Genomic DNA, 20100 nt, shown 5'->3' on the forward strand with positions numbered 1-20100 from the left:
ACAGTGGAAAATGCCACGTGAAGACACAGACGCAGAGGGAAGACGGCCATGTGGAGATGGAAGCAGAGACTGGTGTTATGTTGCCACAGACAAGGAACACCTGGAGGTACCAGAAGCTGGAGGAGGCAAGGAAGGATCCACCCCCGTAGAGGCTTTGGTGGGAGCGAGGCCCTGCCGACAGCTTGACTTCAGACTTTAGCCTCCAGAAATGAGACAATACTTTTCTGTTTTAAGGCACCCAAGTTCATGGTGCTTTGTTAAGGCAGCTCTAGGAAACTAAGGACATAAGGATTTTGAGAAGTACTTTGTGATCTGGAGAGCTCTAAGTTATCCTATTTTGCAGATTATTAGAATGCTTTCAGTTGGGTAAACAAGAGGTTCCCAAACTTTGCTGTGAATTGTATTTACCTGAGAATCTTTAAAAAATACTTGTATCTGGCTCCCACCTCCAGAAATTCTGGTGTAATTAGTGTGGGATGTGACATGGGCATCAGGATTTTTAAAAGCTCCCCAGGTTATTTAATGTGCAGTGTTTTTGAAGAACCACTGGGCGAACCTTCTAGCTTAGATATTCTCCCACCCCTCCCTACACATACAATTTTGTGTTCATTTAGCTTTTATTAGCCTGTAGATAATATACTCCCCTTCACCTCCACATCCCCTGCTATAAATTCATTTGTGCCTTGGTCTATTATGATTTTTTAAAAATTGCTGTATTTTATTCTTTGTTCTTGCCAGCCTGGCTAGACATGTGATTATATTCATCTTCATATATAAAAGATTATTTATAAAGTTGCTATAAGATGTCTATTTGTATTAAAACCAAATTTTAAAAATTTCTAAGTCATGCATATCTGCATTTGAAAGTTGAACTCTAATTGTATTACCTAAGTTGCAAATGAATGAAAAATTAATCTGTATTCAAATAGACTTGCATTTCCTGAAGTATACAAGTAGTATAATTATTCAAATCATTGTTGGCCATTCTACAAGATTGTATTGGGAATGATAAATTGAAGGACATGGAAACATCCACCTCCTCAAACATTGCTTTTTGGTTTTCAAGTCTTCCACTTTATATCACTTTTTTCACACTGATAGTTCACAAAGTAAATGACATTCAATAGCTATGGATGTATTCTGGGTTAGTAATTTCTTCATGGGAAGTTTTAAATTGTGAATATTTTTTGTTTTTTTGTTTGGCCATGTGCTAGTCTAAAAATAATACAGTAGTCCCCTCCTTATTTCTATATTTCTATAGTTTCTCTTTCCATGGTTTCAGTAACCTGTGGTCCACCACAGTCCAGCAGCCACATGATCCTTCTTCTGAGTGTTGTCAGAAGGTCTTGAGTAGCCTCACACTATGTCATGATGCCTACATCATTCCCTTAACTTCATCTCATCACCTAGCATTTGATCATCGCACATCATGGCTAGAAGAGTGATTACACTGCAGTGAGATATTTGGAGAGAGAGACCACATTTACATAACTCTTAGTATAGCATATTGTTAGTAAGCATTCCTTACTGTGCCTAATTTATAAATTAGACTCTCTTATAAGTATGTATGCATAGGGGAAAACATAGTATCTCTAGGGTTCTTATCTGCTGTTTCAAGCATCTGCTAGGGGCCTTAGAATGCATCCCACTAGGATTAAGGGGGGGATACCTAAACAGTCCATTTTAGATCATCTGAACGGCCACTTTGGAACAAAGTAGCACTATTTATGTTTATCTTAATCCTGTAGTTTACATTAAACATCAAACACCTTGGAATTGGTAAAAAATTTTTTATTTTCAAAGGCACTTAATGTATTACTCAAATTTGAGAAACCGAGTTAAGGAGATGTATTTATGCCTTTGCTGTATATAAGTTTCTTGGAAAGCAGAACACTAAGCCATTATTATTCATTAACATTTTGTTATGTCAGATTGTTAAGATTGTCGTCCTGGCTTGAAGTGATTAAATGTGTTTGGTCGTGAGGGTTGAGGAATTCATGTAGAAACCCTAGAGTACAAGCACTGTTTGAGGAGGGCAGTGGGCTTGGTTGGTTTTAGAGTGTAGGGGTCAGAGGTGGGGTTCAGGGGAAGGTGGAAGAAGTTGTCAAGGCAGAGAGTTTCATTGGTAGAATAGGGGTAAGTATGGGTGTCCTGAGTAGGGGGACTAGTCCAGGGGAAAGGGATGAGAGGAGATTTTAGGGAGAGCTGTTTTTATGCAGCACTTCTGCCTAGTCCTAGGTTTCTCTACCTGGCAAAAGGGTGACAATGGCATGTGTTACAAGGACTTCAGAAAGAACGGAAGCGCTGTTATTTTATGCTTTGAATTTCTTTTCATGTATTCACAGCAATTACTGCTACAGTTGGTAACAGTGTGTGGACTACTTATTTGCCATGATTAAACACAGATGTGTCTCTACTCCCTAGCTTTTCTGTATTCCCTACATTTCCTGTTTTTTCTTTTGTGTCCTCAGAATGAAGAGGAACAGGTGTGGAAATTGTACCAGGTATAACCTGGAAATTGACCATAAAGAATTTCAAATTGGTTGCTCAAGTAGCCCCCTCTCTTTATTTCTCATGTTGCTAATAGATTGAGTATGTGATTGGAATGATTCTGTACTGCCAAAGTTTTACATGATTTGTTTCCATATATATGGAATAGAGGAGGCTGTCATTACCTAGTCTTGAATGTATTCCTTTGGGAGATAAAGGCTACAAAACAGAGACCAGCTTCATTACAGAGTTACAGTCTCAGAAAATGTGTCATTTTTATTCCTCCATATTTTATTTAGTAGATTCCATATGTTTTGTCGAAAGTAGAACTTTTGCATGAGGGTGTTTATGGCTTCTTACGTACCTTTTTTGTTTATTAAATGTAAACTTGCTGGATACCTATGTGTATTCCAACATGAACGTAATAAATCAAACAAGGTTTATATCATGTTACAATCTGAACATTATTCATGGCTTAAGAGGTCTTTTTCTCAAAAAGATTGCCAAAAAAGATTAGCACTAAAATTGCCAAGAAGGAATCAGTCTTTATACCAGCAGATATATATTCTTCGTTTATGTTCTTGTTATGTTAATGACTCAGAGAACTTTTGTTATGTGTGTTATAGCTGTCAGTATTTGCTGCACCAGAAATTAAAACTATGGAATTTTGTTACCAGTGCATTTTAACATAACAAACCCATCTATAACATGTTAACACAAACAACATATTTTATGGGAAATAAGTATTTTCCAAGAATTTCAAAAAAAATTTCATGAGAAGAATGACATTGATTTACATTTTTGCAAATTTCTATTAATCCCTGGCTTACTGGAATATAGCTGGGTTCTCATATTTGCTTCTGCATTCACGTGTTAGGATATGTTGTTATAATCAAAATCTAGGAAAAATAAAATCTGGCCTTAAAAAGATGCATAATTGGTACTTTTCAAAATGAAAATAAAATTTTATTTTTCAAATGATTTTGAATATTTTCTTTGATACTACCAAATCTCAAGTAGGTAGTTTAATGATTAGTTACTATGCAAGATCTGAAATTGTATCTACGAACTTTTTGTACTATTACATTAAAATCCATTGGTCTCTCTTGAACTTAGAATAGTTCATTTCCTCATGCATAATTTTGTTTTGGTGTTTGGAAAAATATTCACTGAGTTGTGTAGACTTTCCATATGTTCATTATGCAGTATAAACAGTTATTAACATCACCACTGATCTCGTCAGACAAGTTTTTGAGTATTGGGGAGCTCTTAAACTCATGGTGGCTGATAAATTTTCCAAATCCTAATTTTCTCCTAAAAGCTTAGGTTTTCGTCTGCCAACAAATATTGCTAGTTGTTTTCTTTAAAGTGACAGTTTCACTTTGTTTATTTTCAAGAAAATGTCTGCCAAATTCGCAGTCTCAAAAGCCATACTTTGTCAGTTGTTCTTTGAAGTAAAAATGGTGTTCCATGAAAAAAGTAGCTAGTTCAACTTGCAATTCAAATAATTGCACAGTGCTTTTCTTTGAGACAACTATCGTTTTTAGTACACAGCAGAAGTGCTTTATGTGTACTTAATGTTTTGTTATATAGGTTATTAAACAGATGTGTATTTGAAAGTTGAGATTTTAATAAAACTTAAGCATTTTTCCTGCTTTCAAGGAAATTCTTCAGTGAAGGATTTTTGTGGGTTTTGTTTTTGTTTTTTTTGAGAGCATGATAGTGAAGAATAAAATGCCTGCTAAGATAGTAAGATGTAACCACCTTGATTTGCATTAGGGTATGAGCAGTTTTACTCACTACCATTTTGTAACATCAGTGTGTAAGTCAGGTCTGTGGAAAAGGCAAGTAATGTCTTAGTACTATAAAAATCATTTTTCCTGTTGACCTCTTAAAGTCTTGGGAACCCTGGGGGGTCTACATACCTCACTTTGAAACTTAATTTGCATACCAAAAAAACAATCAAACTTTGTTATGGGCAGGATAAAGGTAGCAAATCTAATTTTTAGTTTTGAGCACTTTGAACAGCATTAGCATGAAAGTACATTTACAATGAAATGGAAAGAAATATTTTTTAATAAGATGGTACTAAAACTCTGTCTTTGCAGTTAGTCTGTAGCCTGACTGGGTCGAGTACTTACAAAGGATGGACGCTGCAGGGCCTCAGTGTGGTTATGGAGTGATGTACTTCATTTGTTCCTATGTGGGCTTTTTTGTTTGTTGGTTTTTTGGGGAAAAAAAAAATCTTACAGGACAGTACTGCCAACTGTTTTCTTTCACCCTGTGAAATTGACCTCGGACACTTTCATGGTGGATTTCCCCCAGTTTTCAGTAAAACTGCAAAGCCTATCTCCATTCATATCTGTCATCAATTTTTACTCCATTTTCTTTTGCCTTTTGTCTTCCCAGGTTTACTGGTAGCTGGCTTGTGGGGGGTGTGTGTTGGTACATGTGTGTACCAATCCGTTATCTGAGTATTAAACTTGGTTTAAGTTGTCTTCACTTGATTTGAACAAGCATTTATTGCCTATTGGGATGAATGTTGATCTCATCTTATACTTTTTTCCCCCATACTTGGACATTTGATATATTAATCATACATTTTTACTAAGAGAACAATCTTCTGCACATTTTTTACTTTTGCTCTACCAGATAATTTGGCAAATATGGCCCATCCATGGACACTTGTTTTGATTCACTTAGGACTCAGTAGTCTTAGTTCTGTCTACTTAGTCCACCCCTCATCTTTTAAGAACCAGAGAATAGCTAGTCCTTGTCTGATAAACTATTGCATAAATACTATTATAAGTAGCATTTATTTATAATTCTGAATTCATTATACCTAGTACCTTCTTCTCTTTATTTGCCTGTAACAGATCAGTTTTAAACCAAGTTTCCATTCATTCATGTGATTTCCTTTCATTTATTTGTTTTTTTTTTTAATAGATTTTTATTTATTTGACAGAGAGCGAGAGAGGGAACACAAGCAGGGGGAGTGGGAGAGGGAGAAGCAGGCTCCCTGCTGAGCAGGGAGCTCGATGCGGGGCTCGATCCAAGGACCCTGGGATCATGACCTGAGCCAAAGGTAGACGCTTAATGACTGAGCCACCCAGGCGCCCCTGATTGTCCTTTTAAAGTTTAGCTATGTTCCAGTCTTTTATGTTCTCATTGCATGTATGTTCCAAAGCTAGAATAGTTAGTTTGTTTTAATTGGGAAAATTTTGTTAACTTTCTTATACTGGTTCCCATTCAGACAAACTCCAAGCTTTTCTTGCTAGTGGGAGGGAACTGGCTTCTTGATTTTCATTTCCATACCTGACTTTTCTTTCCCAGACTGACAGTGGTTTGCCTTAAGTCCTATGACTGATTACTGCTCAATAATTGAAAAAGATGTACCAAAAATAAGGCCTGTCAGGGTGCTTGGCTAGATCAGTTGGTAGAGTGTGTGACTCTTGATCTTAGGGTTGTGAGTTCAAGCCCCACGTTGGGTGTAGAGATTACTTAAAAATAAAATAAAAAAAAAAATATGGCCTATCTTCTGTTCCCTTAGTGTTTTAATTTCTTGTCCTCTTCATCTCTCTGTCAATATACCTTGGCTATAATTTATTTAATCATTCAACACGTATTTATTGAGTCCATCTTGGAGTCGTGTAGTTTTATCTTTTAAAGGGATGTTAGAATTCTGACATCTGTGTAAACAACCTCTTATGTGTGTGGCAAGTTGAAGTCCACATCGATGGACTATGAGGCAGTTCATCAGAGACCTTTTGGGTATAAAAAGAAATGGGCCTGTAGTTTTAATGTCCGTTTAACTTAAATCAGGGTTGACTCATCACATAATGGATGCTTTTTTACTCTTCTCTGTCCTCTTGAGAGCTTTGCCTAGACTTAATATCACTTAATTGGGATTCAAAATTAGTGTTCCCTGTCGTCAAATCAGTGGCAAATGTTCTGTTAAAAAGAATGTTCTGTAAAAACCATTCTGTGTTTTGTAAAAAACCCAAGATGTTGTGGGTTGTACAAAAATAGGTGATGGGTTGGATTTGACATACAAGCCATAGTTTTTAGACCCCTGGTGTAGCTCACAGTTGAAATAAATGATTGACATTAGAAATCTCAATTACTAATGAATAATTGGTTTGATATATCATTTGCCTGAGTCTTTATATATGTCAGTGTTATAAAAGATAGTTGGTCCTAATAAGCATCATGCATAATACTTAAATGTTTCTTAGTGAATTTGTTTCCCCTTTCCCAGATTCCTGGAGATGTCCATCTGAGATCTGACAATCTTTAAAAATTTGTTAAAAATGCTTTATTAGAAATAACTGCGTGATCTGGTAACTCTGCTGGCTTGTAAGATTCATGCATAATACCCTATGTACTTGTACTGACTCTAGTCATTGAAGTTTAGAAGTGAAAGAGACCATCTAATGTTTCCTCATTTTATAGACGAGGAAACAAAGGCCCAGAAGATTCAAATCTTTTATCTAAAATTATATAGGCTATCTGAGATCTTATTTCCTTGTCATGTTATCTTTAATTTGTATCTGAGAGCTCTGGATTCCAATGAAACCAAGAAAGAAAAAAAAAAGGTAATTTAGGAGTTTATCCCTTCTAAGTTATTATCACTATACTTTAATTTCTTTTTTTTTTTTTTAAGATTTTATTTATTTATTTGACAGAGAGAGACACAGCGAGAGAGGGAACACAAGCAGGGGGAGTGGGAGAGGGAGAAGCAGGTTTCCCGCTGAGCAGGGAGCCCTGTGCGGGGCTTGATCCCAGGACCCTGGGATCACGACCTGAGCTGAAGGCAGACGGTTAACAACTGAGCCACCCAGGCGCCCCCATACTTTAATTTCTTAAGAGTCATCAGCTTTGGAACTTAAGTGACCATTAATCTGATAAGGAAAACAAGCAACAAGAACCAAAAGAAAAAATGTTCATAGCACAAAAAGTGCCTATAACTATTAACAGAAGAAGAAATTAGCCTTTTACACTCTTAGAAAAATTACTGGAAGGTGCTTGTGTGCCAAAATTAGAAGGTAAAATGCCATCACCTGCTAATTTCCCTTCACAAACTATCTTGTTCACCTTTTTTAAAAAATTTAAGCTACATTTGTTTCTCTTGAGGATGCTATAGACTTTTTACTAGCACTTTATATTCAGATTATTAAAAATGCCCTCCCCCTCAAGAGAAAAGAACTTACATAAATCAAATGAAATACAGAGCTTATTTTAAAAGGCTGTTTTCTCCTTTTTGGTGGGAATGCAAATTGGTGCAACCACTGTGGAAAATAGTATGAAGGTTCCTCAAAAAAAAAAAAACAAAAAAAACCAAACCCCTATGATCCAGTAATTCCAGTATAGGTGTTTTGCTCAAGGAAAACAAAAACACTAATTTGAAAATATATATGCACCCCTATGTTCTAGCAGCATTATTTACAATAGCCAAGATATGGAAGCAGCCCACGTGTCCATTGACAGATGAATGGATAAAGAAGAAGAGATAGTAGACTATTACACGGCCATAAAAAAATGAGACCCTGTTATTTGCAACCACATGGGTGGACCTAGAGGATATGCTAAGTGAAGTAGGTCAGAGAAAGACAACATCTGATTCCATTCATACGTAGAATTTAAGAACAAAACAAATGAACAAACAAGACAGATTTTTTTTTAAGATTTATTTTAGGGTGCAAGCGAACAAGGCGGGGCAGAGGGAGAAAATCTCAAGCAGACTCCCCATTGAGTGGGAGATCGACATGGGGCTCGATCTCATGACCCTGAAACCATGACCTGAGCCAAAATCAAGAGTAGGATGCTTACCTGACTGAGTTAAGTGCCCCAAACAAGTGCCCCAAACAACAGATTCTTAAATACAGAGAACAAACTGATGGTTATTAGGCAGGAGGTGGGTGGGGGGATGGGTAAAATAGGTGAGCAGGATTAAGAGTACAATTGGGGTGATGAGTACAGAATTGTTGAATCATATTGTATATGTGAAACTAATACAACACTGTATGTTAATTATACTTAAGTTTATAAAAGGATATTTTCTCCTTTTTAATAATGTGAGTAAAATTTATCTCATGAGATTGGGTCTTTAAAAATATAGTTTAAACTTAACATTTATCCTGATGTGATAGTGGTAGAATTTTTGTTTGTGTTATGGAAACATACTTCTTTGCCTTTCTTTGGGCTTAATATCACAGGAAGCTTTAAAAGGATACCGTTAAAGTGTTTGACAAACTGTAGTTGTAGTTCAGGGTTAATTCATAAACACGTGTATAGGCTGTTTGCCATTGCTGCTTTAAGAAATCAGCCAGATAATTTGATTTTGTTGTACTGGGTTTTGTTTTTGTTTTAGTTTGGTTAGTATTATATTAAAATAGGCTGAAGTGTTTCATTTAGAACTTGGTGTTTTGTTTTGTTTTTTTCTTGATTATCTGTTTCTAAATCCTAATGTTGCACTTTCTAGTTTACAAAAGTAATTTGGTAAACATGATTTCATTTAGTCTAATAAAATTTTGTGAAACCTTATAAGATTTAGCAAGGCAAAAGTTGAGAATGTATTTTAATACATATTTTAAGCTGTGTTACAAATGACTTTCAAAGCTAGATCTTAAGATACCTTCCTTCATTGTACCATATTTTATACATATAGCAGTGTTATTGCCTAACATTTGTAGGATTATAATTATTTTTAATGAGGCAGGAAATTAAGGGTAATGCATTTTTCAGGGCTATTCCTGAGAGTGTTTCATGGTGGGAAGGAGGGGGCAGTTCAAGGAGAAGGGGCATTGTGGTGCAGATGATTATAAAATGTTATTAATGTATCCTGTTAATCTCATTGTCTTTGAACAGGATGGGTTCCTGAAAATAGAGGCAAATTTTCAGAAAGGCAGATCCTAACGATTGTGAATTTAACATCAATGATTTTTAAAGGCTTCAGATGAATGATCAGAGTTTTCAAGAATTGGTGGTGATGGATATATATCCGTTTGCTAGGTCTGCCATAACAAAATCCACAGATGAGGTGGCTTAAACAACAGATAATTTATTTTCTCATAGTTCTGGATGTTGGAATTTGAAGATCAAGGGTGTCAGCAGGATAAATTACTTTATAAGGCCTCTCTCCTTGGCTTGCAGATAGCTACTTTCTTTCTCACTATGACCTCACGTGATCTTTCCTCTGTGTATATGCATCCCTGGTGTCTCTCCCTCCTCATATAAGGACACCTGTCATACTGGGTTAGGGTCCACCGTAATGGCCTCAGTTTACCTCTTTAAAGACCCTATTTCCCAAATAAAGTCTCATTGTGAGGTACTAGAGGGGTTAGGTCTTCAACATATGAATTCTACGGACAGTTCAGCTCATAAGATGGTAGTAAAGCACCATGACTTTGCTAATGAGTAAATTGATTTAATTTCTCTCCTCTTTCTCATTTCCCTCCCCCCCCCCACACTTTGTTTTTTGTTTTTGTTTGTTTTTTAGTTATGATAATGTATTTTTGCAGTGTGTTTTGGTTTTAGCAAGACAATTTGACAAGAGTTTCCTAGGGTAACTCGGGGTAATATGGCAGCATGACTTTACTTTGCTGAAATAAACTATTTATCTCCTTTGCTCCATAGCAGGTTGAGAACTCAAACCCAGCAAAGTAATTTTGATACATGATTCTGTGTGAGGCTAGAAGCTGCTGCTTAGCAGGGTGTTGGTGTCGTCTGTGACTGCAGTGGCTGGCTGACCACCTAGGGTTGCCATTCACAGCATAGTCTGTTTAAGCTGAGCGCCGACAGCCTGCACTGTACACGAGGCCTTGGCAATATGTGTCACATCTTGGAATTAGCAATTTTGTAGGACCTTCTAGTGCTAAGGATTTTCATTCTTCATAGCCATTAAATTATTTTATTTGTTTATGTTATATGTTATACATTCCATACTATTTTCCATGTGTTTTTTTTCTGTACTGAGGAAAGTTTAGTATTTTAATAACCTTTCTAAATACATATATAGAAGTGCTGTTCTCATATGACATTAAAATGAGGAAGTTAATACTGAAGAGGAAATTAAATCATGTGTAGAGTGCTTCGCTCCATACATAGCACGTAGGAATTTCTCAGTAATTGCGAATATTCTTGTGCTTCATTTTCCTTAACACTCAAATGAATGAGAAGCAGTTTGCACACACATAGGAGCAGAGGTAACTTGGTACACGTCAGACATTTGAATTAAAAGGAAGATGCTCTTCCAACACTGTGCCTATTACAGAAACCTGTAAGCCACTGGGATTTTACATCCTCTGCTTACCTATTCCCTCAGCCTTAAGGTTTATGGTTTCATAATTTTCTGTATTTTTTCTTATCCAAGTTAGTATTGTTTTGTTCACAGTAACCTGTAAGTCACAAGGTCTGGTCCTGGTCTACTTCGTTTAGCTTTTGTTCAGCCACATCTCCAGCACCATGTCATAGTGCCTGGTGCATTGGAAGTGTTCACCCCAAGTTTTGACTTAGTAGTGCTTTAGTGCATTTTTCCCCTCTTAGGTTTTGTTAATTGCATGACCACTGTAGTGTTTTTTCACTTATCACTACCCCACTGCCACAGCTGTATCTCATCTGCATTTGTTTGGATTTGGTTTATCACCCCAAAATAATAGATGTAACTTAGGAAAAATCTGTTCCTGTAGGGAAACAGAATCAGAGGTACCACTTTCCGTAAGACATGAGCTGTAATATTTTAACCACTCTGGAGCATTTCTGCTGGAACGTCCTCTGTTTTATCTCTAAATCAGCACATATAAAGTGTGACTCTCCAGAGGGCTGTGCTCTCTAGGCACCCCATTTTTATGGGTAATTCTTCATGCTTTCTAATCTGGAAACAATTCGAAAAAATGTGACTTTTGCCCCCTCTTTTTCTTATTTCTTCAGATATAATCTATCACTAATTTTAGTCATTTTCTTGTTTTAAAACATCTCTTGGATAATTCCCCCTATTTGTCTGCCTTTTTTTGGTTGCAACTGAAAAGTCTCAAATTGGGTTAGACAGTAAAATTAATTTTTGACTTCTTTAACTGAATTAGAGCGATAAATTAGTTTCTGATAGTACTTAATCCAGTTGCTTAATAGATAACTTGATGTCATTAATAACATAGTTATTAATGTCTCTCTTCTCTGGTGTCCTTCTCTCTTTCTCATCTCTGCTCTAATGTCTGTGATGGTACATAGTGTCTTTGTTATCTGCCCCCTCCTCTCTGAAAGGAGGAGGTTGTCTTTCCTAGAAACCAGCAAATGTCTTTTAGCATTTCATTTACCAGGAGTGATTGAGGTGGGGCAGAGGGAGTGTGATGTGTATATGTGGGGGTGGGTGTCAGCCCTAAGCTGAAGATACAAAATATGCTGGTTGACTTAAGCAATTAAGTAAGCGCCTTCCTTTGGACTGGGAGGTCCATCTCATTTAAACCACAGGGTTGGGAATGGAGTAGTTCTCCAGATGGAAAGCAGGAATAATGGTGTCTTTTGTCAGACTGTGGCAGTGGAGGCTGCAAGAGGCAAGCCACAGTTTTCTCCATCTTCTTGATTATAGTCACTCAGCAGTTCTCAGCTGCTGAGATCCAGAGAAGCCTAACATATCCTTCCTTCTAGATGATCTCCCAACACCATACCATCCCCAACATAACAAGTACCTTGAGCACCTATGGGTCATTAATATTTATTTGGAAAGGTAACTCAGAATGTCCAAGTTACCTTGGATGTACAGTTGTACAGAATGTACAGTTACCTGCCAATATAAAACAGTTCTTTGAAAAAAAAAAAGATTTATATATTTATTTGAGAGAGGGAGCGCGCGTGCACCTGCGTATATGTGTGTGAGAATGAGGGAGTTGGGGGAGGGACAGAGGGAGAGAATCTCTAAGCAGACTCCCCGCTGAGCATGGAGCCCAGTGTGGGTCTCCCATCTCACGACCCATGAGATCATGACCTGAGCTGAAACCAGGAGTCAAACGCTTAACTGACTGAGCTACTCAGGTGCCCCAAAACAATTCTTTTTTTTTTTTTTTTAAGATTTTATTTATTTGACAGAGAGAGAGACAGCGAGAGAGGGAACACAAGCAGGGGGGAGTGGGAGAGGAAGAAGCAGGCTCCCCGCTGAGCAGGGAGCCCGATGTGGGGCTCGATCCCAGGACCCTGGGACCATGACCTGAGCTGAAGGCAGATGCTTAACGACTGAGCCACCCAGGCACCCCAACAATTCTTATTTTTAACATCAAAGTTCTTTTAGCAGCTTTTAATATTGTTGCTCTTTTTTCATCTTTTGAATAAACAACTGTGGCAGATATTTGTAGTTGTATTTACAGATGTATTTTCTGTTTTGTCACAAATTTGATAATGAATATTTTTAAATCTTTATTAGTGTTATGGCCAGAATGTTTTTATGTTTATTATTCGTGAAATTGAACATTTTCCTAATGTTTCAGCTAGAGGGGCCGTCATCAGTTGGTTTGCTCTGTTGAGTGGACCCAATCTGTTGGTATTCAGTAAGAATCAGAATAGCCATGGGAGGAAAGGGTAAGAGGAACAGACAAAAATGGGTGAAGGAGAGTGGGAGGCACAAGCTTCCAGTTACGGAATTAGTAAGTCGCAAGGTTAGAAGGTACAACATAAGGAGTAGAGCCAGCAGTATTGTAATACATCGTATGGTGACGGATAGTAGCCATACTTGTGGTGAGCGTAGTATGATGTACACCATGTTATACACCTGAAACCAACGTAACATTACGTGTCAGCAACACTTCAATTTATTAAAAAAAAAGTCAGAATAACCATTTATTCCCTTTGGTCCAGTTATTTACTTGTAGAGACTATTCCTGAGTCTGAGAACTATTTATTATTGCACACCTACCAAAAAGAAATGAAAGAAAAACAACTTTAAGCTTAAATATCCTGATGGCAGTCTTAGAGGAAGGAAGGTTTAGGATCATCCAAATAGTTGAGCAACTCAAAAATTAAGCTAGTATGTCTGTTATGAGATAATATGCCACCACTGTACATTGTGGAAGATAAAGTAATTTCAATTAAACATTTGATTTTGGATCATGCAAAGGGTTTCCAGATCTCCTTATAATGTGTTGTAGGCAGGACTGGTTTTATTTCTATTCATAACTTTCCCTGTCTTTTCATTCTTTTAAATTTAAAATGATGTATACAGGTTTATAGTTGGGTGCTGGCTTGCTCCAGGAATGGACTCAGAAAAGAATATATCTTTTTCCTAGGAGAAGCTAGGAGATGATTAAATTTGTGGGGCAGTTATTGTTCAGTGTGTGTTGCTGAACTCAGTTTTCTGATGCTGAAAGTGCTGTACGTACTCAGTTGAATGAATCCTAGCTAACTTGTCTCAGCAGTCCTGTTTTTTGTAGTAGTTGTTAAATTATTGTCTATAATGTTCTGAAGTAAAATATTTTATACTGAACATTTAAAATATTAAGTGTACTTTTAATATAAACACTTGGCTAAATATTAGTTAAGACTAGTTTTTATATTTACTTTTGACGAATATAGCTATGGATCTGAATTAAGTAACTGATTGCCTGTAACTGATAGGTATTTTGAATAAAAGCTCTTACGAGTTTATAGGCTATTCTGAGAGCTAGGATGGAAAAGTACAAAGGCATTTAATTTTTTTCTTTTTTTAGAACTCAGTCATTTACTATTTAAGGATAAATAAGTATGATGAGGCAGAACATACAAAAATTGCTTTGGGGGGGCATGTGGGTGGCTCAGTCAGTTAAGCATCCGACTGTTGGTTTTCGGCTCAGGTCATGATCTCAGGGTCATGAGATCAAGCCTCCTCTTCAGGCTCTGTGCTGGGCATGGAGCCTGCTTAAGTAATTCTTTCTCTCCCTTTGCCCTTCCCCCTCCCCCTAAAAATTGCTTTGTGATTTTAGAAACATTATTTATTTTGAATGTCTTGTTTATTTAATAGTCCATCTGCTCCTTGAGGGGCAGGACTTATTTTACCCATGATAACCTCAGCAGGTCTGACACCAGGATGGTACAGGATAGAGACTGGATGAATGTCTCGCTGCTGTTTTGTGATCTTGTTTGAAAATAGTTGTACTGAAAGGTACCACAGTGGCGGAGATGCAGGGGTAAGACTTCTTGTATACCCTCTGAAAATGAATGATGTCTAGTATCTGAATGTCTGGTCTTCACCTGGGCCAGATGAAGAGTCCATCACATTACAGAGGACCCACCTTAGCTGTGTAAGCTAACAGACCAAAATGGAGCAGTTCCACAAAGCCAGTGAGTCCACTAAGGAGGCAGTCTAATTTCACTCTTTGGCACACAGGCTTTTAAGGTGTTTTGAAAGTGAAGACTGACTTTTTCAGGCAAGGAGTGTCTTAGTGTTTTCTTTTCATTGTCCAATGTCCTGTTCTTTTCAGGTGTCTTTTTGAAATTAGAATTTTAAAAGGGTCATACTCCAGAATTAAGTGTCTTTGAAAGTGGATAAACTCGAATCTTTGTAGACTCTATGTAGTTTTATTGCAACTGGGACTGAAACCTCTAGTACAGATTGCGTTAAATTTACAAATCTTTTTTCTTTAGTGCTACCTTTGTATGTTTCTCTTCACTAACTGAACTCTGCAAGGCATGGGCCAACCTTATTTCATCTGTCTATTCCTACTCTCAGCATAGAGATTTGTCTGCCCTAGCAACACACGTGGGCAACAATAAGGTTCTTTATAGGAATGTAGGAGCTAACTGAAGTAGGGCTACAGGTGGAATAATACTTTTAAATTTGAACAGTTTACCCCTTTCCCTTAAAAAATGTTACTCTTGATTCCAGAAATTGATATAACGCTCTGATCAGTGGAATAAAAAAAATTGCAATTTGAACAGATAAGAACTTTTCTGCTCTACTTGTTGGGCATTTTTTGTGATTTTTTTTTTTTTTTTTTTTATTTGAGAGAGAGAGAGAGAGAGCGCACATGAGAGGGGGAGGGCCAGAGGGAGAAGCAGACTCCCCACTGAGCAGGGAGTCCGATGCGGGACTCGATCCCGGGACTCCAGGATCATGACCTGAGCCGAAGGCAGTCGCTTAACCAACTGAGCCACCCAGGCGCCCTTTGTGATGATTTTTTAAAAAATGTACCAGCAATATGTATTTATTATAAGAACATTTATAGACAATAACTTCCGTCATTTTGGTTTGTATTTTTCTTTGCCCTGGAATGTATTAGGTAATGCTGAAGCATCACTGATCACCGCTTTAAGTTGAGACGTTGATGGCCCAAGCATTGTTGAAAACCTGTGCATCTTAGGTACTTCAGCGCCAGTATTTGAATGTTGAACTGAATGGTATATTAGAGGGAAAAAAAAGACTTAACTCTGTTTTCTTTGTCAGTCTGTTTCACTTGTTCACCTAGCACATCTCATTTTGGGAAATCCTGTTAATAAAGTAGTGACGAATTGTTCCCCTTATGAACAGATATCCATGATTGGTCAAATTATGATTTAATTTCTTATAATTCTATAATGGTGTGGGATTAGGTTTGTTTTTCTTTTTGAGAGAGAGCGCGCACATGTGAGAATGGGGCAGGTGCCGAGAGAGAGAGAGAGAGAGAGAGAGAGAGAGAGAGAGAATCCCAGGCAGGCTCCACGCCCAGTGGAACCTGACCTGTGAGGCTCATTCTCATGACCCTGAGATCATGACCTGAGCCAAAATCAAGACTCATGGCTTAACCGACTGAGCCACCTAAGCGCCCCACTTGTTTTGTTTTTTTAAAATCATTCAGTTCAACAGGCTTTCAAAATTGACTATGATTAATATCTACTGTGTGTGCCAGACACATTGCTACACATTACTGTGGGTCAGGATAAAATTGAGCAAGATATCCTCCAAAACATGAATCACCTAATGTACCATAGTAGTAGGTCCTAGACAAGATGTCCTGAGCCAAAATCATCAAAAGAGTATTTACCTTTATCATTCCAAACATTCAGGTTATTAATTGTACTCCCTGAGTTAATTTTATGGGAGAGTACCTTTTTCTTTCTATGAAGATAATTGTTACTCTTCTTTGTGGTTACGCATTTCCTTAAGTGGAAGTACTGCTGATCCAGATTCCTCAGAGAACCTTTGGTTCTCCTCATTCCTGTGTCCAGCTGGTCGCACTTTGGAACCCCTGTACTTCTCTCCCCGACTTCAGTGCCACACCCCAGGTTTTCTTCGTCCATTAGGTCCCTGCAACATCCTGCTACCTCAGCTCTTACTCCAGTCCATTTTTGTCCAGTCTCTTCTACATATCAGAGCCAGGATGGTCTTTATACAGTGTCGGTCTGGTCATTCTGCTACCCGCTTAAAACCTGTCAGTATATTTTCTCTAAGTGATGCTGTCAAGGCCCCGCAGAACAGGGTTTTTGTGTTGTGAGCCTTACTTCCATGTTTTGTTTCTCTTTCTTCATCCAGCCTTTCCACTATTACTGCTCACTGGATGCCTTCCCTCCCTGCCTTCCTCCTACAGTCGTTTGTGTTCTCCCTCTCCTCCTCCATCCTTCCAGGTCTAAACACCAGTGATACTTTCTTCAAGATGTATTCCCAGACTACTAAATTTGGTTAGGGTTTCCTCTGTGTGAGTCATTGGAAAATTGTTATTACTTCCTTGTTTGTCTTTGTTCTTCTCTATGACAGAAGCTTGATGTGCTTAGTCACCACTTTTTCCACAACTTAGGGCAGGAGCAGTTCCCCTCACACAGTAGCCTACTCAGGTGTTTGTTAACAGTTTGTGACTTTTAAATATCCCGTGAACTGTGCATCATAAAGAGACCAATGATGTAGCAGGACAGTGAACACAGGCACATAATGTTAGATAGCCCTTTACTGAATGATGTCAGTCTATACTTTTAAAAAAGGGACCAAGAAAGTACACAGTCTGTGGATCAGATCTGGCCCACTAGCCTTGTATAAGGACCACAAGCTAAGAAAGGTGGTGGTGGTGTTTTTAAGTGCTTGAAAAGAAGTCCAAAGAGAAATATTTTATGATCCAACTTAATCATATGAAATCCAAATTTCAGGATCCATAAATAAAATTTTATTGGAACATGGCCAGACTCATTTGTCTGCATCTTGTTTGTTGCTGCTTTTGTGCTACAACCATAGAGTTGAGTGGTTTTAACAGAAACTGTGTATGGGTGGCAAAGCCTAACATACTTACTGCCTGACTCTATACAAAAAATGTTTGCTGACTTCTTTTTTAAATAATTTCTGTGACATGAGAACAGATAAGTATAATGAGAGCATATTTAAGTTAGGTCTCCGTTTCCTTTTCTCCCTCCCTCTAAATTCAGGATTTAAGTATGTCCATTAGGAGAATATCATTTGGGTTTTGAAAACTGTATTCCCACCTCTCTGCTTTACATGTAGCTAGATCTTTTTGAAACTTGAACATTGCAGATTAGATGTTGAGAAAACAGAGACTTCAAATCCTCTCAAATTATGTAGATAAAACCAGTGTAGATGGCTCATTCCTTACCCAGTGGTCTAAAATCATTCTTTTCCTAAATAAATAATATTCTGATTCCTAAAGTGTACTTTTTTTTTTTTTTTACAATTAAGGAGAAAGAGGAAACAACTTTTTATGCTATTTGATATAGTCATATAAAATACGATGCTAAAGGCCTTTTATAAATTTTGAACCTTTTTTGCAAATATGTTATCTTGCAGAAAAATAGACCAGCCATGTTTTGGTTATATAATCTATCATTAGGCTATATAGAACCTTCATTTTACATCATTTATAATAAAATCAAATGGTTTTTACAACATTGTTTACATTTTGTTTAAAAATATTTTATTGAGAAAATACTTAATTAACTTTGTTTTATTTTTAGGGTTATATCCTGTGTTGTGACCTCATGGTTTAAGTGGGAATAAAGATGAGTATAAGCAGTGATGAGGTCAACTTCTTGGTATATAGATACTTGCAAGAGTCAGGTGAGTACTTTCATAAAGTAAATAGGCCTCAAATTATTTTAATATTCTCAAAATAACCTTTTATGCATTTGAAATTTGTATCAGTCCAAACTGTTGAACTTTGTATGTTTCCTTAATGTCTGGACTGCCATTTTAAAGCTATGTGTTACTGCATGGTTTAACTCTCTGACTCTTTCAAATATGTTGGAATCATCTCAGGCAAATATTTGTTAACAAGTGGTTTGGCTTTCAGTGTTCAAAGACCATTTTTTATAAGTTGTTATGAAATGAGATTGCACACGGTCAGTAGGAACATATAAACTTTCAGATAGCACCAATTTGATAATGTATATTCAGAATCCTCAGCTAAATGTTATTGAAACTAAATTAGCTATGTTTTTTCAGAATGTTTTCATAATCATTACCCCTATCAATTTAGTTTATCCTTGACCTGAATTCTTACTAATATGTTTATTGGCGGTGATTAATAAATTAAATCATTGGAGGTCATTTGTAATAAATATTAAGTAAATCAGTGTTCATTTTTAAACAGATTAAGAGGTGTCCTAAAACAGAAGGAAAACTACAAGGGAAAATGTGGGATGGGTTAAGCAGGAAAATGTAAAAGTAGAAACTTGAGTTGGATGGGGCACAGGACCTGCGAAAGATTGACAGCACTGGCGAGTGCAGCTTATTAGCATGATATGGAGCCATTTGGAAGTTGAAAATAAGCTGGAGAGGTTGAATTTTAGAAATCATAACTTAAAGTTGGGACATTGTAGTAGTAAGGTGAGGCATAGTGTATGTGTAAAAGGCTAACTGTGGTGGGCGCACGTGAGGGAGGACAGAAGGCCGGGAGCAGGAATTGAGCCCTCAGTTTTGATTTTGAAACGATATTCTTCTGATAGGGCTTAGTCATTGTCCTCTCCTATGCAGGGAGTGCAAACATGGCCTTAGATCTTAGATGCCCCTGCTCGCTGAGCTGTTGCCATCTTCACTCCAGTTCTGGGGGTTTCCTATTCCCAGGCACCATCACTGCTTCTCTCTGGCCTGAAACAGCTGAGAAAATGATGTCTAATGAGGGCAGAAAGGGAGAAAGAAAAGAAACGAAAAGTAACCAACTAAGGCAGAATAATTTGTTCTGAAGCTTCGAAATGAATAGATCTTGTTTTGTTTTTTCAACTAGTCAACTGGTATTGAAGGCAGTTCCTGAGACAATATCCATTGAATATTTTGAGCAAGATTAAAATGATTAATGAAGTGGAGAAAGTAGTGACCTGACCTTGTGATTATTACATATATAAGACAGATGCACATGCCTTGATATTGTTACTTGGTAACTTTGGCCAAAATTGAAAGAATTGTTGGGTCAAAACAAACTCCTGCTTTCTATGCCTTTGAAACTGACCACCATTTAAGCCAGAGCTTTGAGACCTGGGACACTAAAGTAGAAAACGTTGTGAAGGGCCAATAGATGAGAAATGTATGTAATGGCTTGTAGGTGTATTGTAAAGGCAACTGCTTAGGTTGAATCATAAGAAACTGCTGTTTCTGGAGATAAGAAACAGTTGGAATAGCTCAGCAGCATCCTGTAGTTCAGCCTATACTGCGATGAAGTGGGGCAAGGTGAAGTTAGGGAT

The 20100-nt window shown here is 37.4% G+C and overlaps 1 protein-coding gene across 11 annotated transcripts in view; it reads left to right on the top strand.

Annotated features, from left to right (window-relative positions):
* The window catches only part of TBL1XR1 (TBL1X/Y related 1), a 175549-nt gene that overhangs the window by 117144 nt on the left and 38305 nt on the right, over positions 1–20100 (top strand). For 8 of the 11 annotated variants that reach the window (XM_064585199.1, XM_064585194.1, XM_054504321.2 and 5 more), the window contains one exon: positions 18379–18481. The exons of 1 other annotated variant lie outside the window; for it this stretch is intronic. In XM_064585199.1, coding sequence (XP_064441269.1) covers positions 18424–18481 — 58 coding nt within the window. In that variant the 5' untranslated portion in view covers positions 18379–18423. Of the gene's footprint in view, positions 1–15728; positions 15810–18378; positions 18482–20100 lie in introns of all 11 variants that reach the window. 2 more of the 11 variants (XM_064585208.1, XM_064585190.1) reach the window with 1 other exon arrangement.

The sequence above is a fragment of the Mirounga angustirostris genome, unplaced genomic scaffold (assembly GCF_029215605.1).
Source record: "Mirounga angustirostris isolate CCGP_5_RB_7025 unplaced genomic scaffold, mMirAng1.0.hap1 SCAF_1, whole genome shotgun sequence".
Taxonomy (NCBI): Eukaryota; Metazoa; Chordata; class Mammalia; order Carnivora; family Phocidae; genus Mirounga; species Mirounga angustirostris.